This window comes from Oncorhynchus nerka, linkage group LG22, assembly GCF_034236695.1.
Source record: "Oncorhynchus nerka isolate Pitt River linkage group LG22, Oner_Uvic_2.0, whole genome shotgun sequence".
Taxonomy (NCBI): domain Eukaryota; kingdom Metazoa; phylum Chordata; class Actinopteri; order Salmoniformes; family Salmonidae; genus Oncorhynchus; species Oncorhynchus nerka.
This window is the reverse complement of record NC_088417.1, coordinates 98718503-98743754: the sequence shown is the minus strand read 5'-3', so window position 1 is coordinate 98743754 and position 25252 is coordinate 98718503. Positions and strand designations below refer to the sequence as shown.

General features: G+C 42.7%; 1 protein-coding gene across 1 annotated transcript; it reads right to left on the bottom strand.

Moving 5' to 3' along the window:
- Window positions 1-4312: 4312 nt before the first annotated feature.
- LOC115126335 (thioredoxin-like protein 1) lies at window positions 4313-23827 on the bottom strand. The gene is made up of 8 exons (XM_065007638.1): window positions 23630-23827; window positions 22899-22995; window positions 22479-22652; window positions 21247-21369; window positions 9328-9397; window positions 6813-6985; window positions 5193-5297; window positions 4313-4803 (listed from the first exon to the last, which is right to left on the bottom strand). Exons 1-8 carry the CDS (start codon window positions 23725-23727, stop codon window positions 4774-4776), a joined length of 870 nt encoding a protein of 289 aa, XP_064863710.1. The 5' UTR covers window positions 23728-23827; the 3' UTR covers window positions 4313-4773.
- Between the last annotated feature and the right edge of the window lie 1425 nt (window positions 23828-25252).

Genomic DNA, 25252 nt, shown 5'->3' with positions numbered 1-25252 from the left:
ATGGTATGGCCTGGTCTAAAGGTGAAAACAAAACGGATACATGGAAAAGTTATATTTCAGTATCGATAACATCAGTTAAACATAATGCAGTAATCTGGTCTGTCACACCACTGCTTAGATGGCTACAGGATGAAATACATGTTTACTCCCATCATGCAGGCGGTTAAACTGACCAACCTGTTTCAGATGAGTCAACCCCATCTGAGGATCTCATCAGGGGGCCACTAGAGGTTAGTAGATGGTTGATGCGGCGGCTGCCCCGTTCTGTGGTGCTGGACCCATAAAGCGTCTCAAAACAGTCAATCTGTCCATATAATCTTATTCATTATGATTTAAAAGACGAAACTGATCCTAGATCAGCATTATGGATACAGGCCGTGGTTTAAACCATCCTAAAAGCAGGCCTTCGATGCAGGACCACCAGTTGTCTACCATCTAAAATGGCCCCCTATATGCCTTATGTCAGGGCCCGTGGGTCAATTCAGTCAGTCTCAATTTACCGTTGACAGTTTGAAATGTGGTTGATCCTAGATCTGCATTATGAATACAGTTTACTGTTGACAGTTTGAATAGTAGAATACAGTTTGAAATGTGGTTGATCCTAGATCTGAATTATGAATACAGTTTACTGTTGACAGTTTGAATAGTAGAATACAGTTTGAAATGTGGTTGATCCTAGATCTGAATTATGAATACAGTTTACTGTTGACAGTTTGAAATGTGGTTGATCCTAGATCTGCATTATGAACACAGTTTACTGTTGACAGTTAGAAATGTGGTTGTGCACCAGCAGTTTTTCCTTTACATCAGTCACTCAATTAGCACATTTATTTTCTGGGGGGGGTCAGTTAGTCTAGAGGCCAACTACCTAAACTTGTAGTTAATCGAATTACTGACCGGGGGATCCCCATTGATTTTGTTAGTCACCCAGATATATTCAAAACTGCAACAACAACAACAAATCTCCACCCTATAGCAAATGTGTATAATTGCAGGAAATGTGTTACATAATTGTACAATCTTCTCTCCGCCCCATATGGCAAAATGTGTAGAATTGCCGGAAATTAACAACAACAAAAATCTCCAGTGTCAAGAGGAGGTCCGCTAAAATTAGGGCCCCCAAAACGCTAGGGCCAGCTCTGGCTGCTTAGGGCCCCCAAAACGCTAGGGCCAGCTCTGGCTGCTTAGGGCCCCCAAAACGCTAGGGCCAGCTCTGGCTGCTTAGGTCCCCCAAAACGCTAGGGCCAGCTCTGGCTGCTTAGGGCCCCAAAACGCTAGGGCCAGCTCTGACTGCTTAGGGCCCCCAAAACACTAGGGCCAGCTCTGACTGCTTAGGGCCCCCAAAACACTAGGGCCAGCTCTGGCTGCTTATGGCCCCCAAAACGCTAGGGCCAGCTCTGGCTGCCTAGGGCCCCCAAAACGCTAGGGCCAGCTCTGGCTGCTTAGGGCCCCCAAAACGCTAGGGCCAGCTCTGACTGCTTAGGGCCCCCAAAACACTAGGGCCAGCTCTGACTGCTTAGGGCCCCCAAAACACTAGGGCCAGCTCTGACTGCTTAGGGCCCCCAAAACACTAGGGCCAGCTCTGGCTGCTTATGGCCCCCAAAACGCTAGGGCCAGCTCTGGCTGCCTAGGGCCCCCAAAACGCTAGGGCCAGCTCTGGCTGCTTAGGGCCCCAAAACGCTAGGGCCAGCTCTGACTGCTTAGGGCCCCCAAAACGCTAGGGCCTCCAAAACGCTAGGGCCCCCAAAACACTAGGGCCAGCTCTGACTGCTTAGGGCCCCCAAAACACTAGGGCCAGCTCTGGCTGCTTATGGCCCCCAAAACGCTAGGGCCAGCTCTGACTGCTTAGGGCCCCCAAAACACTAGGGCCAGCTCTGACTGCTTAGGGCCCCAAAACGCTAGGGCCAGCTCTGGCTGCTTAGGGCCCCCAAAACGCTAGGGCCAGCTCTGGCTGCTTAGGGCCCCCAAAACGCTAGGGCCAGCTCTGGCTGCTTAGGGCCCCCAAAAAGCTAGGGCCAGCTCTGACTGCATGTGTGGGTATGAATAGCAGACATTTTTAATTGTAAATAAGAATAGAATGTTACAACACTTCTACATTAATGTGGATGCTAACATAATTACGGATAAACCTGAACGAATTGTGACTAATAGTGAGTGAGAAAGTTAAACATATTTACAAATGAGTGTGTGGTTTAGAAACAAAGTCTATTCTTATTTGCAATAAAAGTGACTCCAAAATGACACAATACATTATTTACCATTCATTTCTACTGGGCACAAAATAATCTGAAACACAACCGAAACAAACAGCAAATTAATCCAACAAGTTTGTAGAGTCAGAAACTTGATGTAGTCATTGAGTGGTAGTAATATGGTACCAAATACTACACTTTTGACTACTTTAACACACAAATTGATTTGTCCCAATATTGTTGGTACCCTAAAATGGAAGGACTATGTACAAAAAGTGCTGTAATTTCTAAACGGTTCACCAGATATGGATTAAAATACTCTCAAATGAAAGCTGACAGTCTGCACTTTAACCACATAGTCATTGTATGGTTTCAAATCCAAAGTGCTGGAGTACAGAGCCAAAACAACCATAACAATGTGTGACTGTCCCAATACTTTGAGTTCACTGTATTGTTCAATTTGAGCCCTGGTCAAAAGCTGTTTTTATTATATAGAGAATAGCAGGATGCCATTTCACTTTAACATAGATGTCTCTGTCCTTAGAGGTACAACCAGTAAGAGGATATTGCTGTGCATTGGGATTTCTTCATTATGTGTTTTAAAAACTTAGCCAATGGAATGATATGCCTCTAACATAACCCCCAACGCGTGGACTAACGCCGTACGCAGCTAGCAACAGCAAACAGGAAATCAAATCAAACCACCCGCGTCAATTAAAAACGGTACAATTTTAGAACGGTATCATTGATGTTTTTGATTTAAAAAATAAATAACAATTAATGTCAAGTTCACGGTGGTTTACGTTTGTAGTAGTTCATTATGCCGGTGGTAAAAGCTCTCTTTTCTGTCATTCTGGTTGCTGTGATTCTATTGAAGGAAGAACCTTCGGTTGATTTATTCTCTTCCTGTCTTCGGGCAGCAGCCACAGCTGAGCTTCGTCATGACACAATTTATGAAAACCCTTCCATAATATAAGCTACTAACTTGTCCTCTTCTGATCACTCAATTTATAAATCACAGTCAAAATGTCAAAACGGAATAGTACACACACACACATACGTTTTGTCAGAGAAATGTTTTATTTGGTCAAATGATTATTTTATTTTTTAAATAGGCCTTAACTGCCAATGCAGATGATCGATTTTTCAAAAATAACAAGGATTTTTCTCAATATGGTAAATTATGTTTATCATAAATTAAAAGACAGAAAGTGCCAAGAATTAAAATAAATGCACAGGCCTAAATGAGCTTATAACAAAAACTAATTTAGTCATCTAGCAGCCTTGATCTTGGTTTGATTAGGAGTAGCATCGTCAACAATTCTCTGTTATATTAACACAGTGTTGTCCCAGTTTAAAGAATAATTACACCACTTTTCATTTTAACAATATAAATAAACATATCAATATTTGTTTTTTAATGCAAATTAAAACATATCCCCAGCAACATCATTTTTTTTTTGTATCCACGGTAGAAATGTTAATTAATTACCAAGAGATCCTGTGTAATTACAGAAATTCCATTATTTTATTTTTGCATGTTATGTTTATACAAAAACTGAAGAGAATTACTGTAAAAAAAAAAAAATCTCTCACAATTAACTGAAATCACCTCTCGCAAATATTGTTTCCCCAAAAATTCAGAAAGAGGACAAATATAACAGAGCCCGTATTTCTGATGAAATCAACCGTTCAGCGGAAAACAAGAGCTCTCTTGAAGTGCGGTAGGCGCCCATCGATTGTGTAAGACGTTATAGCAAAGCCTTTGGTGACACGATGTGGTCAAAAAATGGCATTACATCATCCTCGTCCCCATTCAGAAGTGGACTCACGCACCTGTTGGTGCTCGAGATGCTGCTACCGTCAAACTCCTTCACCTGGGATTCTTCCCTTTTTTTGCAGTAGACTTAGTCATAAGCATGTCCACGGGGATGATCAGTGCTTGAAGACGACTGGTACATTTCGGTGCCGGAACGCTGCAATATTTTACAATAGATAACAGGAACTCCAGCAGTAGAAAACATGACGTACCCTTGGGAACTCCATTTTCCTCGTCTTTGTGAATGGTGGTTAGGAAGATTTATGTTTAAACTTTTCAAAAAAATTCAAGAGACATGAAATACCGATGTGCCTTTGAAAAAGGATTGTGTTTATTTACATTGTTTTTTTCTGAATTACATTTTTATTTATTTTTTAATGTTTTTTTTAAATGAATTGAGCGAGTTGCCTCGCCGAGGTCATTTCACCGGCAGAACAGAGGAGCACAAACTCGTATAAACGTTAGGTTGATGCGTGTGTCCCAAATGACTCCCTATACAATGCACTACTTTTGACTGATGACACCTCTGGATCAAAGCCAGACTTCAGGATGGATATCAGGCCCCCCCCCAAAAAATATATAGTGTACTTTAAAAAGGGAATTAGGGTGCGATTTGGAACACACATTTGGTTGGTCTGTATTGTGTTAAAGTGGAGCAGACCCTAACCCTCCCAGTGGCAGCTTTGGCAGACAGACAAGAGGCTAAGTCCTGGGAGGGATCGTCGCAGCAATACGGGCAGTCTTCTCCTCCTCTCTTCCTTATCAGTGACTCTCTCCTTTCTTGCCCACAACCTACGTTGAATAGAAAACACAGCCGTGTAAACAGTGCAGGAATCCTCCTCGTCCCAAAGGAATAGACGTCAACTAAAAACCTCCTACATTGTATGCAGTAGCAAATAACATTATTATTATTAGCACCAAGTGAAAATTTAAAAAAATCATATTGACATGTATAGTGGAACAACTGCACATTGTTGATTTAATTTAAATCTCCACATTAGCCTGATTTAATTGCTGAAATCAATGTAATGTACCATTGAAATTATATTGCTATGATTGTATCATTACTGTTAGGCCTCATCTGACGAGTGGCCTGATCCCAATGCAGGATACAAGAATCACAATTCAATACCGTCAACATTATAGTCTCATAGCTGTTGGGGGGGGCGACCAGATCTTACCCGTTTGAAGTCATTCATGTTCGTTGCCTGTACAGGGGTCCCAATAAAAGTAAGGTAATTGATTTTCGTTGTCTCTTCATCCCCTTGGTTGTTCTTCACAAACATCTGTTACAACACATGGGGGAAGAACACAACTTCATCATAATGGAACACAACTTCATCATAATGGAACACAACTTCATCATAATGGAACACAACTTCATCATAATGGAACACAACTTCATCATAAAGGAACACAACTTCATCATAATGGAACACAACTTCATCATAATGGAACACAACTTCATCATAATGGAATACAACTTCATCATAATGGAACACAACTTCATCATAATGGAACACAACTTCATCATAATGGAATACAACTTCATCATAATGGAATACAACTTCATCATAAAGGAACACAACTTCATCATAAAGGAACACAACTTCATCATAAAGGAACACAACTTCATCATAAAGGAACACAACTTCATCATAAAGGAACACAACTTCATCATAATGGAATACAACTTCATCATAATGGAATACAACTTCATCATAAAGGAACACAACTTCATCATAATGGAACACAACTTCATCATAATGGAATACAACTTCATCATAAAGGAACACAACTTCATCATAAAGGAACACAACTTCATCATAATGGAACACAACTTCATCATAAAGGAACACAACTTCATCATAAAGTGTTGCCCTGGCATGCTCAATAGAGAACCTACTTTTGAAAGAGCTTTCTCGTCTAGGACCATTGTCTGGGAAACTGCCCATAAAGGATATCATTCACACAGTCTTAGTTCGAACTTATGTTGCCAATCAAGCAACAAATATCTGATTTTTCTGTTCTGTAAACATGCATTCTACATTATATCACATCTGTGTGTAGCCTAGTGGGCTGTATGGTTCTACATTATATCACATCTGTGTGTAGCCTAGTGGGCTGCGGTTGAGACAACAAAAAATCATCACTATTTTGTGCCACTAGATGGCTGTATGGTTCTACATTAACACAACTCATTATTTATTTAACTAGGGAAGTCAGTTGAGAACAAATTCTTAATTAAAATTGGAATGCATGTCGGCACAACATTATATTGACAAGATAATGGGCAATGGGAATAAAAGTCTACAAAGGCAGAAGGAGGCGGGATCAGGTGGGAGCATTCTAGCCAATGAGAGAGTAGATACGCATTTGACCAACAGACACAACTCTGATATAAAATAAGTGTTTCTCAAAAGTTTCCAGGATACCACGTGCATCTATCTATCAGTAATTCATAACCTAAACATTACCAAACTTTATTTAATCAAATCAATTACATTTTATGTTGACCAAGTTCAAAGCTCATTGACCTCCATACAGAAACTCTCCCATTGGTCTGCTTCACATTTTATTCTCATGGGGGCGGAGTCAGTCCTCTGGCGTCGCCTCCTCCTCTTTGTCTGCAGTTCAGAACTGGACAACACCTCCTTCTTCTTCTTCTAGCTTGAGAACAGGAACCAACTGAGGTACATGCAGTGTTTCAATATCATGTGACCTCAGGGAGAAAAAAGAGGGAAGGAAAGAACCAGGAAATGAGAGGCCTGCAGGTGATTGGTTGGTGTTAAATGACTTACGGTGACGCTCTGGACATTCTGGAATTTGACGTATCTCAGTGGGATCAGTCCGTCGTCCTTCAAGTCCTCCTCGGCCAGGTCCAGGGTCTGTGTGGCCTCGCTACGCTCAGCATCGTCAAAGTCCATGGAGCGAGGAAGGTTCATGAAGATCTTCACACACTTTGGTGCCTGGGCTGTAAAACAGGGAGAAAAGGAAGTAGGCAGAGGGGGAGTAGGCAGAGAGGGGGGAGTAGGCAGAGAGGGGGAAAGGAAGTAGGCAGAGAGGGGGGTAGGCAGAGAGGGGGGAAAGGAAGTAGGCAGAGGGGGAAGGAAGTAGGCAGAGAGGGGGAAAGGAAGTAGGCAGAGAGGGGGGGGGAGGAGTAGGCAGAGGGGGGGGGGTAGGCAGAGAGGGGAGGGGGTAGGCAGAGAGGGGGGGAAGGAAGTAGGCAGAGAGGGGGGGAAAGGAAGTAGGCAGAGAGGGGGGATGAAGTAGGCAGAGAGGGGGGATGAAGTAGGCAGAGGGGGGGATGAAGTAGGCAGAGAGGGGGGATGAAGTAGGCAGAGGGGGGGATGAAGTAGGCAGAGAGGGGGGTGAAGTAGGCAGAGAGGGGGGGTGAAGTAGGCAGAGAGGGGGGTGAAGTAGGCAGAGAGGGGGGATGAAGTAGGCAGAGAGGGGGAAAGGCAGTAGGCAGAGAGGGGGAAAGGCAGTAGGCAGAGGGGGAGTAGGCAGAGAGGGGGAGGGGGAGTAGGCAGAGAGGGGGGGAAAGGGAGTAGGCAGAGAGGGGGAAAGGAAGCAGGCAGAGAGGGGGAAGTAGGCAGAGAGGGGGAAGTAGGCAGAGAGGGGGGAGTAGGCAGAGAGGGGGGGGAGTAGGCAGAGAGGGGGAAGTAGGCAGAGAGGGGGAAGTAGGCAGAGAGGGGGAAGTAGGCAGAGAGGGAGGAAAAGGAAGTATGCAGAGAGGGAGGAAAAGGAAGTATGCAGAGAGGGGGGAAAGGAAGTAGGCAGAGAGGGGGAAAGGAAGTAGGGAGAGAGGGGGAAAGGAAGTAGGGAGAGGGGGAAGTAGGCAGAGAGGGGGAAAAGGAAGTAGGCAGAGAGAGGGGGAAAAGGAAGTAGGCAGAGAGGGAGGAAAAGGAAGTAGGCAGAGAGGGGGAAAAGGAAGTAGGCAGAGAGGGGAAAGGGAAGTAGGCAGAGAGGGGGGGAGCAGAGAGGGGGAGGAAGTAGGCAGAGAGGGGGAAAAGGAAGTAGGCAGAGGGGGAGAGTAGGCAGAGAGGGGGAAAGGAAGTAGGCAGAGAGGGGGAAAGGAAGTAGGCAGAGAGGGGGAGTAGGCAGAGAGGGGGAGTAGGCAGAGGGGGGGAGTAGGCAGAGAGGGGGAGTAGGCAGAGAGGGGGAAAGGAAGCAGGCAGGGGGAGTAGGCAGAGAGGGGGAAAGGAAGTAGGCAGAGAGGGGGTAGGCAGAGAGGGGGCGTAGGCAGAGAGGGGGAAAGGAAGTAGGCAGAGAGGGGGAGTAGGCAGGGAGGGGGAAAGGAAGTAGGCAGAGAGGGGGAAAGGAAGTAGGCAGAGAGGGGGAAAGGAAGTAGGCAGAGAGGGGGAAAGGAAGTAGGCAGAGAGGGGGAAAGGAAGTAGGGAGAGGAAGTAGGCAGAGAGGGGAAAAGGAAGTAGGCAGAGAGGGAGGAAAAGGAAGTAGGCAGAGGGGGGAAAAGGAAGTAGGCAGAGAGGGGAAAGGGAAGTAGGCAGAGAGGGGGAAAGGGAAGTAGGCAGAGAGGGGGAAAGGGAAGTAGGCAGAGAGGGAAAAGAAGTAGGCAGAGAGGGGGGGAAAGAAGTAGGCAGAGAGGGGAAGGAAGTAGGGGAGGGGGGGAGGAAGTAGGCAGAGAAGGGGGGAAGTAGGCAGAGAAGGGGGGAAGGAAGTAGGCAGAGGGGGGGAAGGAAGTAGGCAGAGAGGGAGGGGGGAAAAGGAAGTAGGCAGAGAGGGAGGAAAAGGAAGTAGGCAGAGAGGGAGGAAAAGGAAGTAGGCAGAGAGGGAGGGAAAGGAAGTAGGCAGAGAGGGAGGAAAAGGAAGTAGGCAGAGAGGGAGGAAAAGGAAGTAGGCAGAGAGGGAGGAAAAGGAAGTAGGCAGAGAGGGAGGAAAAGGAAGTAGCCAGAGAGGGAAAGGAAGTAGGCAGAGAGGGAAAGGAAGTAGGCAGAGAGGGAAAGGAAGTAGGCAAAGTAGGCAGAGAGGGAAAGGAAGTAGGCAGAGAGGGGAAGGAAGTAGGCAGAGAGGGAAAAGTCAGTTGTACAACTGAATTCCCTCAACTTAAATGTGTCTTTTGCATTTAACCCAACCCCTCTGAATAAGAGAGGGGGGGGGGGGCAGAAAACAGGGCAACCAAAGAAAGCGTGGGAACTCAACAAAAACAAACGATAAACCACGATCTAATAAAGGACAACATCTATTCCGTCGACAAACGGTCAAATTTAAAAATGTTTTCCATTTCAACTACATGTACTTTTACTAGGAAGCGGAGCAACATTTAGGAGCTGACCAGGAAGAATAAGGACTCACCGAATTCAGAGGACAGGAGCTTCATGGAGAACAGCTTGACAGGCTGGTTGAAGGACATAGTAATTAGGAGCTGAAAAGGAGAAAATATGAGTTTAGTACTATACATCTATTAGTCTGGTCTGTCAGTGAGGGGTGATACTATACATCTATTAGTCTGGTCTGTCAGTGAGGGGTGATACTATACATCTATTAGTCTGGTCTGTCAGTGAGAGGTGATACTATACATCTATTAGTCTGGTCTGTCAGTGAGAGGTGATACTATACATCTATTAGTCTGTCAGTGAGGGGTGATACTATACATCTATTAGTCTGGTCTGTCAGTGAGAGGTGATACTATACATCTATTAGTCTGGTCTGTCAGTGAGGGGTGATACTATACATCTATTAGTCTGTCAGTGAGGGGTGATACTATACATCTATTAGTCTGGTCTGTCAGTGAGGGGTGATACTATACATCTATTAGTCTGGTCTGTCAGTGAGGGGTGATACTATACATCTATTAGTCTGGTCTGTCAGTGAGAGGTGATACTATACATCTATTAGTCTGGTCTGTCAGTGAGGGGTGATACTATACATCTATTAGTCTGGTCTGTCAGTGAGAGGTGATACTATACATCTATTAGTCTGGTCTGTCAGTGAGAGGTGATACTATACATCTATTAGACTGTCAGTGAGGGGTGATACTATACATCTATTAGTCTGGTCTGTCAGTGAGGGGTGATACTATACATCTATTAGTCTGGTCTGTCAGTGAGGGGTGATACTATACATCTATTAGTCTGGTCTGTCAGTGAGAGGTGATACTATACATCTATTAGTCTGTCAGTGAGGGGTGATACTATACATCTATTAGTCTGGTCTGTCAGTGAGAGGTGATACTATACATCTATTAGTCTGTCAGTGAGGGGTGATACTATACATCTATTAGACTGGTCTGTCAGTGAGAGGTGATACTATACATCTATTAGTCTGGTCTGTGAGGGGTGATACTATACATCTATTAGTCTGGTCTGTCAGTGAGGGGTGATACTATACATCTATTAGTCTGGTCTGTCAGTGAGGGGTGATACTATACATCTATTAGTCTGGTCTGTCAGTGAGGGGTGATACTATACATCTATTAGTCTGGTCTGTCAGTGAGAGGTGATACTATACATCTATTAGTCTGGTCTGTCAGTGAGGGGTGATACTATACATCTATTAGTCTGGTCTGTCAGTGAGGGGTGATACTATACATCTATTAGTCAGGTCTGTCAGTGAGGGGTGATACTATACATCTATTAGTCTGGTCTGTCAGTGAGGGGTGATACTATACATCTATTAGTCTGGTCTGTCAGTGAGGGGTGATACTATACATCTATTAGTCTGTCAGTGAGGGGTGATACTATACATCTATTAGTCTGGTCTGTCAGTGAGGGGTTATACTATACATCTATTAGTCTGGTCTGTCAGTGAGAGGTGATACTATACATCTATTAGTCTGTCAGTGAGGGGTGATACTATACATCTATTAGTCTGGTTTGTCAGTGAGAGGTGATACTATACATCTATTAGTCTGGTCTGTCAGTGAGGGGTGATACTATACATCTATTAGACTGGTCTGTCAGTGAGGGGTGATACTATACATCTATTAGTCTGGTCTGTCCGTGAGGGGTGATACTATACATCTATTAGTCTGGTCTGTCAGTGAGAGGTGATACTATACATCTATTAGTCTGTCAGTGAGGGGTGATACTATACATCTATTAGTCTGGTCTGTCAGTGAGGGGTGATACTATACATCTATTAGTCTGGTCTGTCAGTGAGGGGTTATACTATACATCTATTAGTCTGTCAGTGAGAGGTGATACTATACATCTATTAGTCTGGTCTGTCAGTGAGAGGTGATACTATACATCTATTAGTCTGTCAGTGAGGGGTGATACTATACATCTATTAGTCTGGTCTGTCAGTGAGAGGTGATACTATACATCTATTAGTCTGTCAGTGAGGGGTGATACTATACATCTATTAGACTGGTCTGTCAGTGAGAGGTGATACTATACATCTATTAGTCTGGTCTGTGAGGGGTGATACTATACATCTATTAGTCTGGTCTGTCAGTGAGGGGTGATACTATACATCTATTAGTCTGGTCTGTCAGTGAGGGGTGATACTATACATCTATTAGTCTGTCAGTGAGGGGTGATACTATACATCTATTAGTCAGGTCTGTCAGTGAGGGGTGATACTATACATCTATTAGTCTGGTCTGTCAGTGAGGGGTGATACTATACATCTATTAGTCTGTCAGTGAGGGGTGATACTATACATCTATTAGTCTGGTCTGTCAGTGAGGGGTTATACTATACATCTATTAGTCTGGTCTGTCAGTGAGGGGTTATACTATACATCTATTAGTCTGTCAGTGAGGGGTGATACTATACATCTATTAGACTGGTCTGTCAGTGAGGGGTGATACTATACATCTATTAGACTGGTCTGTCAGTGAGGGGTGATACTATACATCTATTAGTCTGGTCTGTCAGTGAGGGGTGATACTATACATCTATTAGTCTGTCAGTGAGGGGTGATACTATACATCTATTAGTCTGGTCTGTCAGTGAGAGGTGATACTATACATCTATTAGTCTGGTCTGTCAGTGAGGGGTGATACTATACATCTATTAGTCTGGTCTGTCAGTGAGGGGTGATACTATACATCTATTAGTCTGGTCTGTCAGTGAGGGGTGATACTATACATCTATTAGTCTGGTCTGTCAGTGAGGGGTGATACTATACATCTATTAGTCTGGTCTGTCAGTGAGGGGTTATACTATACATCTATTAGTCTGGTCTGTCAGTGAGGGGTGATACTATACATCTATTAGTCTGTCAGTGAGGGGTGATACTATACATCTATTAGTCTGGTCTGTCAGTGAGGGTGATACTATACATCTATTAGTCTGTCAGTGAGGGTGATACTATACATCTATTAGTCAGGTCTGTCAGTGAGGGGTGATACTATACATCTATTAGTCTGGTCTGTCAGTGAGGGGTGATACTATACATCTATTAGTCTGGTCTGTCAGTGAGGGGTGATACTATACATCTATTAGTCTGTCAGTGAGGGGTGATACTATACATCTATTAGTCTGGTCTGTCAGTGAGGGGTTATACTATACATCTATTAGTCTGTCAGTGAGGGGTGATACTATACATCTATTAGACTGGTCTGTCAGTGAGGGTGATACTATACATCTATTAGTCTGGTCTGTCAGTGAGGGTGATACTATACATCTATTAGTCTGGTCTGTCAGTGAGGGGTGATACTATACATCTATTAGTCTGTCAGTGAGGGGTGATAATATACATCTATTAGTCTGGTCTGTCAGTGAGAGGTGATACTATACATCTATTAGTCTGGTCTGTCAGTGAGGGGTGATACTATACATCTATTAGTCTGGTCTGTCAGTGAGGGGTGATACTATACATCTATTAGTCAGGTCTGTCAGTGAGGGGTGATACTATACATCTATTAGTCTGGTCTGTCAGTGAGGGGTGATACTATACATCTATTAGTCTGTCAGTGAGGGGTGATACTATACATCTATTAGTCTGGTTTGTCAGTGAGAGGTGATACTATACATCTATTAGTCTGGTCTGTCAGTGAGGGGTGATACTATACATCTATTAGTCTGGTCTGTCAGTGAGGGGTGATACTATACATCTATTAGTCTGTCAGTGAGGGGTGATACTATACATCTATTAGTCTGGTCTGTCAGTGAGAGGTGATACTATACATCTATTAGTCTGGTCTGTCAGTGAGGGGTGATACTATACATCTATTAGTCTGGTCTGTCAGTGAGGGGTTATACTATACATCTATTAGTCTGTCAGTGAGGGGTGATACTATACATCTATTAGTCTGGTCTGTCAGTGAGGGGTGATACTATACATCTATTAGTCTGTCAGTGAGGGGTGATACTATACATCTATTAGTCAGGTCTGTCAGTGAGGGGTGATACTATACATCTATTAGTCTGGTCTGTCAGTGAGGGGTGATACTATACATCTATTAGTCTGGTCTGTCAGTGAGGGTGATACTATACATCTATTAGTCTGTCAGTGAGGGGTGATACTATACATCTATTAGTCTGGTCTGTCAGTGAGGGGTTATACTATACATCTATTAGTCTGGTCTGTCAGTGAGGGGTTATACTATACATCTATTAGTCTGTCAGTGAGGGGTGATACTATACATCTATTAGACTGGTCTGTCAGTGAGGGGTGATACTATACATCTATTAGTCTGGTCTGTCAGTGAGGGGTGATACTATACATCTATTAGTCTGGTCTGTCAGTGAGGGTGATACTATACATCTATTAGTCTGTCAGTGAGGGGTGATAATATACATCTATTAGTCTGGTCTGTCAGTGAGAGGTGATACTATACATCTATTAGTCTGGTCTGTCAGTGAGGGGTGATACTATACATCTATTAGTCTGGTCTGTCAGTGAGGGGTGATACTATACATCTATTAGTCTGGTCTGTCAGTGAGGGGTGATACTATACATCTATTAGTCTGGTCTGTCAGTGAGGGGTGATACTATACATCTATTAGTCTGGTCTGTCAGTGAGGGGTTATACTATACATCTATTAGTCTGGTCTGTCAGTGAGGGGTGATACTATACATCTATTAGTCTGTCAGTGAGGGGTGATACTATACATCTATTAGTCTGGTCTGTCAGTGAGGGGTGATACTATACATCTATTAGTCTGTCAGTGAGGGGTGATACTATACATCTATTAGTCTGGTTTGTCAGTGAGAGGTGATACTATACATCTATTAGTCTGGTCTGTCAGTGAGGGTGATACTATACATCTATTAGTCTGGTCTGTCAGTGAGGGGTGATACTATACATCTATTAGTCTGTCAGTGAGGGGTGATACTATACATCTATTAGTCTGGTCTGTCAGTGAGAGGTGATACTATACATCTATTAGTCTGGTCTGTCAGTGAGGGGTGATACTATACATCTATTAGTCTGGTCTGTCAGTGAGGGGTTATACTATACATCTATTAGTCTGTCAGTGAGGGGTGATACTATACATCTATTAGTCTGGTCTGTCAGTGAGGGGTGATACTATACATCTATTAGTCTGGTCTGTCAGTGAGGGGTGATACTATACATCTATTAGACTGGTCTGTCAGTGAGGGGTGATACTATACATCTATTAGTCTGTCAGTGAGGGGTGATACTATACATCTATTAGACTGGTCTGTCAGTGAGAGGTGATACTATACATCTATTAGTCTGGTCTGTGAGGGGTGATACTATACATCTATTAGTCTGGTCTGTCAGTGAGAGGTGATACTATACATCTATTAGTCTGTCAGTGAGGGGTGATACTATACATCTATTAGACTGGTCTGTCAGTGAGAGGTGATACTATACATCTATTAGTCTGGTCTGTGAGGGGTGATACTATACATCTATTAGTCTGGTCTGTCAGTGAGGGGTGATACTATACATCTATTAGTCTGGTCTGTCAGTGAGGGGTGATACTATACATCTATTAGTCTGTCAGTGAGGGGTGATACTATACATCTATTAGTCAGGTCTGTCAGTGAGGGGTGATACTATACATCTATTAGTCTGGTCTGTCAGTGAGGGGTGATACTATACATCTATTAGTCTGGTCTGTCAGTGAGGGGTGATACTATACATCTATTAGTCTGTCAGTGAGGGGTGATACTATACATCTATTAGTCTGGTCTGTCAGTGAGGGGTTATACTATACATCTATTAGTCTGGTCTGTCAGTGAGGGGTTATACTATACATCTATTAGTCTGTCAGTGAGGGGTGATACTATACATCTATTAGACTGGTCTGTCAGTGAGGGGTGATACTATACATCTATTAGACTGGTCTGTCAGTGAGGGGTGATACTATACATCTATTAGTCTGGTCTGTCAGTGAGGGGTGATACTATACATCTATTAGTCTGTCAGTGAGGGGTGATACTATACATCTATTAGTCTGGTCTGTCAGTGAGAGGTGATACTATACATCTATTAGTCTGGTCTGTCAGTGAGGGGTGATACTATACATCTATTAGTCTGGTCTGTCAGTGAGGGGTGATACTATACATCTATTAGTCTGGTCTGTCAGTGAGGGGTGATACTATACATCTATTAGTCTGGTCTGTCAGTGAGGGGTGATACTATACATCTATTAGTCTGGTCTGTCAGTGAGGGGTTATACTATACATCTATTAGTCTGGTCTGTCAGTGAGGGGTGATACTATACATCTATTAGTCTGTCAGTGAGGGGTGATACTATACATCTATTAGTCTGGTCTGTCAGTGAGGGGTGATACTATACATCTATTAGTCTGTCAGTGAGGGGTGATACTATACATCTATTAGTCAGGTCTGTCAGTGAGGGGTGATACTATACATCTATTAGTCTGGTCTGTCAGTGAGGGGTGATACTATACATCTATTAGTCTGGTCTGTCAGTGAGGGGTGATACTATACATCTATTAGTCTGTCAGTGAGGGGTGATACTATACATCTATTAGTCTGGTCTGTCAGTGAGGGGTTATACTATACATCTATTAGTCTGGTCTGTCAGTGAGGGGTTATACTATACATCTATTAGTCTGTCAGTGAGGGGTGATACTATACATCTATTAGACTGGTCTGTCAGTGAGGGGTGATACTATACATCTATTAGTCTGGTCTGTCAGTGAGGGGTGATACTATACATCTATTAGTCTGGTCTGTCAGTGAGGGGTGATACTATACATCTATTAGTCTGTCAGTGAGGGGTGATAATATACATCTATTAGTCTGGTCTGTCAGTGAGAGGTGATACTATACATCTATTAGTCTGGTCTGTCAGTGAGGGGTGATACTATACATCTATTAGTCTGGTCTGTCAGTGAGGGGTGATACTATACATCTATTAGTCTGGTCTGTCAGTGAGGGGTGATACTATACATCTATTAGTCTGGTCTGTCAGTGAGGGGTGATACTATACATCTATTAGTCTGGTCTGTCAGTGAGGGGTTATACTATACATCTATTAGTCTGGTCTGTCAGTGAGGGTGATACTATACATCTATTAGTCTGTCAGTGAGGGTGATACTATACATCTATTAGTCTGGTCTGTCAGTGAGGGGTGATACTATACATCTATTAGTCTGTCAGTGAGGGTGATACTATACATCTATTAGTCTGGTTTGTCAGTGAGAGGTGATACTATACATCTATTAGTCTGGTCTGTCAGTGAGGGGTGATACTATACATCTATTAGTCTGGTCTGTCAGTGAGGGGTGATACTATACATCTATTAGTCTGTCAGTGAGGGGTGATACTATACATCTATTAGTCTGGTCTGTCAGTGAGAGGTGATACTATACATCTATTAGTCTGGTCTGTCAGTGAGGGGTGATACTATACATCTATTAGTCTGGTCTGTCAGTGAGGGGTTATACTATACATCTATTAGTCTGTCAGTGAGGGGTGATACTATACATCTATTAGTCTGGTCTGTCAGTGAGGGTGATACTATACATCTATTAGTCTGTCAGTGAGGGGTGATACTATACATCTATTAGTCAGGTCTGTCAGTGAGGGGTGATACTATACATCTATTAGTCTGGTCTGTCAGTGAGGGGTGATACTATACATCTATTAGTCTGGTCTGTCAGTGAGGGGTGATACTATACATCTATTAGTCTGTCAGTGAGGGGTGATACTATACATCTATTAGTCTGGTCTGTCAGTGAGGGGTTATACTATACATCTATTAGTCTGGTCTGTCAGTGAGGGGTTATACTATACATCTATTAGTCTGTCAGTGAGGGGTGATACTATACATCTATTAGACTGGTCTGTCAGTGAGGGGTGATACTATACATCTATTAGTCTGGTCTGTCAGTGAGGGGTGATACTATACATCTATTAGTCTGGTCTGTCAGTGAGGGGTGATACTATACATCTATTAGTCTGTCAGTGAGGGGTGATAATATACATCTATTAGTCTGGTCTGTCAGTGAGAGGTGATACTATACATCTATTAGTCTGGTCTGTCAGTGAGGGGTGATACTATACATCTAATAGTCTGGTCTGTCAGTGAGGGGTGATACTATACATCTATTAGTCTGGTCTGTCAGTGAGGGGTGATACTATACATCTATTAGTCTGGTCTGTCAGTGAGGGGTGATACTATACATCTATTAGTCTGGTCTGTCAGTGAGGGGTTATACTATACATCTATTAGTCTGGTCTGTCAGTGAGGGGTGATACTATACATCTATTAGTCTGTCAGTGAGGGGTGATACTATACATCTATTAGTCTGGTCTGTCAGTGAGGGGTGATACTATACATCTATTAGTCTGTCAGTGAGGGGTGATACTATACATCTATTAGTCTGGTTTGTCAGTGAGAGGTGATACTATACATCTATTAGTCTGGTCTGTCAGTGAGGGGTGATACTATACATCTATTAGTCTGGTCTGTCAGTGAGGGGTGATACTATACATCTATTAGTCTGTCAGTGAGGGGTGATACTATACATCTATTAGTCTGGTCTGTCAGTGAGAGGTGATACTATACATCTATTAGTCTGGTCTGTCAGTGAGGGGTGATACTATACATCTATTAGTCTGGTCTGTCAGTGAGGGGTTATACTATACATCTATTAGTCTGTCAGTGAGGGGTGATACTATACATCTATTAGTCTGGTCTGTCAGTGAGGGGTGATACTATACATCTATTAGTCTGGTCTGTCAGTGAGGGGTGATACTATACATCTATTAGACTGGTCTGTCAGTGAGGGGTGATACTATACATCTATTAGTCTGGTTTGTCAGTGAGAGGTGATACTATACATCTATTAGTCTGGTTTGTCAGTGAGAGGTGATACTATACATCTATTAGTCTGGTCTGTCAGTGAGGGGTGATACTATACATCTATTAGTCTGTCAGTGAGGGGTGATACTATACATCTATTAGTCTGGTCTGTCAGTGAGGGGTGATACTATACATCTATTAGTCTGGTCTGTCAGTGAGGGGTGATACTATACATCTATTAGTCTGGTCTGTCAGTGAGGGGTGATACTATACATCTATTAGTCTGGTCTGTCAGTGAGGGGTGATACTATACATCTATTAGTCTGTCAGTGAGGGGTGATACTATACATCTATTAGTCTGGTCTGTCAGTGAGAGGTGATACTATACATCTATTAGTCTGGTCTGTCAGTGAGGGGTGATACTATACATCTATTAGTCTGGTCTGTCAGTGAGGGGTGATACTATACATCTATTAGTCTGTCAGTGAGGGGTGATACTATACATCTATTAGTCTGGTCTGTCAGTGAGAGGTGATACTATACATCTATTAGTCTGGTCTGTCAGTGAGGGGTGATACTATACATCTATTAGTCTGGTCTGTCAGTGAGAGGTGATACTATACATCTATTAGTCTGGTCTGTCAGTGAGGGGTTATACTATACATCTATTAGTCTGTCAGTGAGGGGTGATACTATACATCTATTAGTCTGGTCTGTCAGTGAGGGGTGATACTATACATCTATTAGTCTGTCAGTGAGGGGTGATACTATACATCTATTAGTCTGGTCTGTCAGTGAGGGGTGATACTATACATCTATTAGTCTGGTCTGTCAGTGAGGGGTGATACTATACATCTATTAGTCTGTCAGTGAGGGGTGATACTATACATCTATTAGTCTGGTCTGTCAGTGAGGGGTGATACTATACATCTATTAGTCTGGTCTGTCAGTGAGGGGTGATACTATACATCTATTAGTCTGTCAGTGAGGGGTGATACTATACATCTATTAGACTGTCAGTGAGGGGTGATACTATACATCTATTAGTCTGGTCTGTCAGTGAGGGGTTATACTATACATCTGTTAGTCTGGTCTGTCAGTGAGGGGTGATACTATACATCTATCTATTAGTCTGGTCTGTCAGTGAGGGGTGATACTATACATCTATTAGTCTGGTCTGTCCGTGAGGGGTGATACTATACATCTATTAGTCTGGTCTGTCAGTGAGAGGTGATACTATACATCTATTAGTCTGTCAGTGAGGGGTGATACTATACATCTATTAGTCTGGTCTGTCAGTGAGGGGTGATACTATACATCTATTAGTCTGGTCTGTCAGTGAGAGGTGATACTATACATCTATTAGTCTGGTCTGTCAGTGAGGGGTGATACTATACATCTATTAGTCTGGTCTGTCAGTGAGGGGTGATACTATACATCTATTAGTCTGGTCTGTCAGTGAGGGGTGATACTATACATCTATTAGTCTGGTCTGTCAGTGAGGGGTGATACTATACATCTATTAGTCTGGTCTGTCAGTGAGGGGTGATACTATACATCTATTAGTCTGTCAGTGAGGGGTGATACTATACATCTATTAGTCTGGTTTGTCAGTGAGAGGTGATACTATACATCTATTAGTCTGGTCTGTCAGTGAGGGGTTATACTATACATCTATTAGTCTGTCAGTGAGGGGTGATACTATACATCTATTAGTCTGGTCTGTCAGTGAGGGGTGATACTATACATCTATTAGTCTGGTCTGTCAGTGAGGGGTGATACTATACATCTATTAGTCTGGTCTGTCAGTGAGGGGTGATACTATACATCTATTAGTCTGGTCTGTCAGTGAGAGGTGATACTATACATCTATTAGTCTGGTCTGTCAGTGAGGGGTGATACTATACATCTATTAGTCTGGTCTGTCAGTGAGGGGTGATACTATACATCTATTAGTCTGTCAGTGAGAGGTGATACTATACATCTATTAGTCTGGTCTGTCAGTGAGGGGTTATACTATACATCTATTAGTCTGTCAGTGAGGGGTGATACTATACATCTATTAGTCTGGTCTGTCAGTGAGGGGTGATACTATACATCTATTAGTCTGTCAGTGAGGGGTGATACTATACATCTATTAGACTGTCAGTGAGGGGTGATACTATACATCTATTAGTCTGGTCTGTCAGTGAGGGGTTATACTATACATCTGTTAGTCTGGTCTGTCAGTGAGGGGTGATACTATACATCTATCTATTAGTCTGGTCTGTCAGTGAGGGGTGATACTATACATCTATCTATTAGTCTGGTCTGTCAGTGAGGGGTGATACTATACATCTATTAGTCTGGTCTGTCAGTGAGGGGTGATACTATACATCTATTAGTCTGGTCTGTCAGTGAGGGGTGATACTATACATCTATTAGTCTGGTCTGTCAGTGAGGGGTGATACTATACATCTATTAGTCTGGTCTGTCAGTGAGGGGTGATACTATACATCTATTAGTCTACTTTCCACGCTGACGTCAATAGAAGGTGACGTCAATAGAAGGTGTCGTCAATAGAAGGTGTCGTCAATAGAAGGTGTCGTCAATAGAAGGTGTCGTCAACAGAAAGTGACGTCAACAGAAGGTGACGTCAATAGAAGGTGACGTCAATAGAAGGTGACGTCAATAGAAGGTGACGTCAATAGAAGGTGACGTCAATAGAAGGTGACGTCAATAGAAGGTGACGTCAATAGAAGGTGGCGTCAATAGAAGGTGGCGTCAATAGAAGGTGGCGTCAATAGAAGGTGGCGTCAATAGAAGGTGACGTCAATAGAAGGTGACGTCAATAGAAGGTGACGTCAATAGAAGGTAACATCAATAGAAGGTGACGTCAATAGAAGGTGACGTCAATAGAAGGTAACGTCAATAGAAGGTAACATCCCACACTAAGAAGGAAAAAATAGCTGTGTTCCACTTGGGTCTCGTCAATTACTTCCATAACCAGGGCAAACATTTTCGAATGAACACACTCAGACCACTCTGACCTAAAGAGAAGAACCTAACATCCATCCATCTTCAGACTCACCTGTTCATCACAGTCAGACTCCAGGTAGGTGGTGTCCTTGACTAAGCAGTTTTCAAAGCCGCTTTCATCACTCTCATTTAGACACTCACAGCCAGCTTTGTTCACAAACGGCATCAGGTCCATCTGAACACACAGACAGAGTACAAAGATATATTTTTTTAAAAGGACGCACACAAGCTGAACCCATGTTAAGTGCACGGTACAAGCGAGCACAAAAACAAAGATTTCATTCTAGTCAAGAGGTTCTACCACCTACTTGTGTAGCTTTGTAAAGCACCACCCTAAAGGTTGACACTGCTTTACTGAAATGTGAGCTTATCGTATGGTTAGCTTCGACTTATGCTAAACCTTGCTACTGCCTTCCTGTCCTGGGATACCGTCACCACAGAACCAGAAATTCCTAAAGTTTTCTGAGTCAGCATTGACAGTGCAAGACAGGGAGGGGTTCTGAGTTCACCTCCTGTCTCGGGAAGACAGGGAGGGGTTCTGAGTTCACCTCCTGTCTCGGGAAGACAGGGAGGGGTTCTGAGTTCACCTCCTGTCTCGGGAAGACAGGGAAGGGTTCTGAGTTTGCATCCCAGGTCTGGGAAGACAAGGACAGAACTCAGAAGTATATCTAGCCTAGGGCGAGTTTCCCCCCCAAAAAAACAAAGATCAGTTAGCTAGTTGCTAGGCAATAGACAAACTATGATCTTAATTCTAAAGATTATCTTTCCGTTTTGGGAAACTCACCCGAGTGATACCAATTCATTATATACTCACATATCCCTTGGGAATGTCGGAGTGATACCAATTCATTATATACTCACATATCCCTTGGGAATGTCGGAGTGATACCAATTCATTATATACTCACATATCCCTTGGGAATGTCGGAGTGATACCAATTCATTATATACTCACATATCCCTTGGGAATGTCGGAGTGATACCAATTCATCATATACTCACATATCCCTTGGGAATGTCGGAGTGATACCAATTCATTATATACTCACATATCCCTTGGGAATGTCTGAGTGATACCAATTCATCATATACTCACATATCCCTTGGGAATGTCTGAGTGATACCAATTCATCATATACTCACATATCCCTTGGGAATGTCGGAGTGATACCAATTCATCATATACTCACATATCCCTTGGGAATGTCTGAGTGATACCAATTCATCATATACTCACATATCCCCTGGGAATGTCAGAGTGATATCAATTCATCATATACTCACATATCCCTTGGGAATGTCTGAGTCCTCGTTGCTTCCAGGGTCATTTTCTACATGCTGCTTGATCTTCTCCTCTAGTCCTGAGGCATCTGCACCCTGATACAGGTCGACACGCACTTTGTTACGGAAAAACAAAAACGTTGGCGTCGCCGAGATGTTGTTGGCGGCAGCCGTTGCCTGAAAGAGAGAGAGATTGACATTCAAGTCTTAGTCCCGTGTCTCAACACACATAGCAGACTTCTTCATCTGTATTGGCTCAATGAATAACATGAGAGGACGTTGACATGTCCGAGGCTATGCATCACTTCTTGTTGACCAAGTCTCCTATGACGACGACAACAACAACATAATGGAGTACCTGGTGTTTTGATAACGACACAGTAGGCTGTATTGATAAAAGTCTTAACACAAAAACAACCTCACCTGACAGACGTGTACATCTACTTCGAGAAAAATGACATGAGGGTATTTGTTACTCAACATGTTGAAAGCAGGTGATATCCTGACACAGGGTCGACACCTGGGGAGCGAAGAAGAGTTCAATTGGAAGCTATTGTCAACTAAACCGGAAGTTTAGTTCATTGGCTAACGTGGCTTAGCTAGCTATTAACAAAGGCTGTTAAAAAAACAAAACAGAAATGCAAAAGTAAGCCTTACATGTGCAGTAGCTAAAACAATAGCTAGCTAAGCATTATTCTTCATGGCTCGCTAGTTGATGCCTATTATTAAAAACCACTAGCCAGACAGGTGGCTAGCTAGATAACATAACCTCTATGTACCACACATTATATCCCACATATCTGACTGTATTGTTAGATAGCTAGTACCAGACCTCTGTCATGCTGTTAAACAAAGTTGTCTAGCTAGCTTAGCCAGTCTGCTATTGCTAAGTCATAGCTGGCTAAGCTATCTATCTATCTAGCTAACGTTAGTTACCTAACAGCGTGGTATGTGGTCCGAGTTAAATTATCATTAGTTATTTTAAAATAGCTATTTGAAAGTATTCCAACAACTGATGTAACTGTGAAATCTGTTTTTTTAAATGGACTAACTATCTAGTTATACATTGACAAATGAAAGTGAATCATTCATTTCAGTGTAGATCATAGCTAGCTGGTAAAACCAAGGGCCTGGGAACAGATTTGAAACCTTACCCTGCCATTGTGAACTTCACTACCGCAAGCCTTGATCCGGCGTCTGCTAGTTCAGGTTGGAATTCTGAATCATTCCCGATTACTTTTACCCCGACCATTTTTACAGCTGTAAATATGTATCTTATTTATGACAGATTATATACAAAATAGTGTCACGGGTGTAAGGACACACTGTCCAAACTCAACTCTTCTGTGGAATCACACACTTTTCTGAAGCGCCTTGACGAAGGTTGGCCATTAAACCAATGAAAACCGAGCAGGGCGTGGTCAACTCCACAGCTAAAACAAAATCACAGAAATATAATGAATTTATTCTCTATAGATTTAACAAATAATGATCCAAGGTAAGTTTTTATTTCACGTGAATCAATCGAAATCAAATCAAATTGTATTTGTCACATGACCCCCGAATACAACGGGTGTAGACTGAACCCTGAAATGCTTATGAGCCCTTCCCAATGATGCAGAGTTAAACAATTATAATAAAAATACAAATATTAACAGGAGGAATAAAATACACATAATGGTGCTATATACAGGAAGTACCAGATCAATGTGGAGCTATATACAGGAAGTACCAGCTCAATGTGGAGCTATATACAGGAAGTACCAGATCAATGTGGAGCTATATACAGGAAGTACCAGATCAATGTGGAGCTATATACAGGAAGTACCAGATCAATGTGGAGCTATATACAGGAAGTACCAGATCAATGTGGAGCTATATACAGGAAGTACCAGATCAATGTGGAGCTATATACAGGAAGTACCAGATCAATGTGGAGCTATATACAGGAAGTACCAGATCAATGTGGAGCTATATACAGGAAGTACCAGATCAATGTGGAGCTATATACAGGAAGTACCAGATCAATGTGGAGCTATATACAGGAAGTACCAGATCAATGTGGAGCTATATACAGGAAGTACCAGATCAATGTGGAGCTATATACAGGAAGTACCAGATCAATGTGGAGCTATATACAGGAAGTACCAGATCAATGTGGAGCTATATACAGGAAGTACCAGATCAATGTGGAGCTATATACAGGAAGTACCAGATCAATGTGGAGCTATATACAGGAAGTACCAGATCAATGTGGAGCTATATACAGGAAGTACCAGATCAATGTGGAGCTATATACAGGAAGTACCAGTACCAGATCAATGTGGAGCTATATACAGGAAGTACCAGATCAATGTGGAGCTATATACAGGAAGTACCAGTACCAGATCAATGTGGAGCTATATACAGGGAGTACCAGATCAATGTGGAGCTATATACAGGAAGTACCAGATCAATGTGGAGCTATATACAGGAAGTACCAGATCAATGTGGAGCTATATACAGGGAGTACCAGATCAATGTGGAGCTATATACAGGAAGTACCAGATCAATGTGGAGCTATATACAGGAAGTACCAGATCAATGTGGAGGTATATACAGGAAGTACCAGATCAATGTGGAGCTATATACAGGGTTTACCAGTACCAGATCAATGTGGAGCTATATACAGGAAGTACCAGATCAATGTGGAGCTATATACAGGAAGTACCAGATCAATGTGTAGCTATATACAGGGAGTACCAGATCAATGTGGAGCTATATACAGGGAGTACCAG

What these genes read in the sequence shown, in the direction of transcription:
- LOC115126335 (XM_065007638.1), bottom strand. Translation starts at nt 23,727, where the DNA reads ATGGTCGGGGTAAAAGTAATCGGGAATGATTCAGAATTCCAACCTGAA. An exon ending in AGTCTGACTGTGATGAACAG is followed by an intron (nt 9,398 to 21,246) that starts GTGAGTCTGAAG and finishes TCTCCTTTTCAG; the next exon opens with CTCCTAATTACTATGTCCTT. An exon ending in AGAATGTCCAGAGCGTCACC is followed by an intron (nt 5,298 to 6,812) that starts GTAAGTCATTTA and finishes GTGTTGTAACAG; the next exon opens with ATGTTTGTGAAGAACAACCA.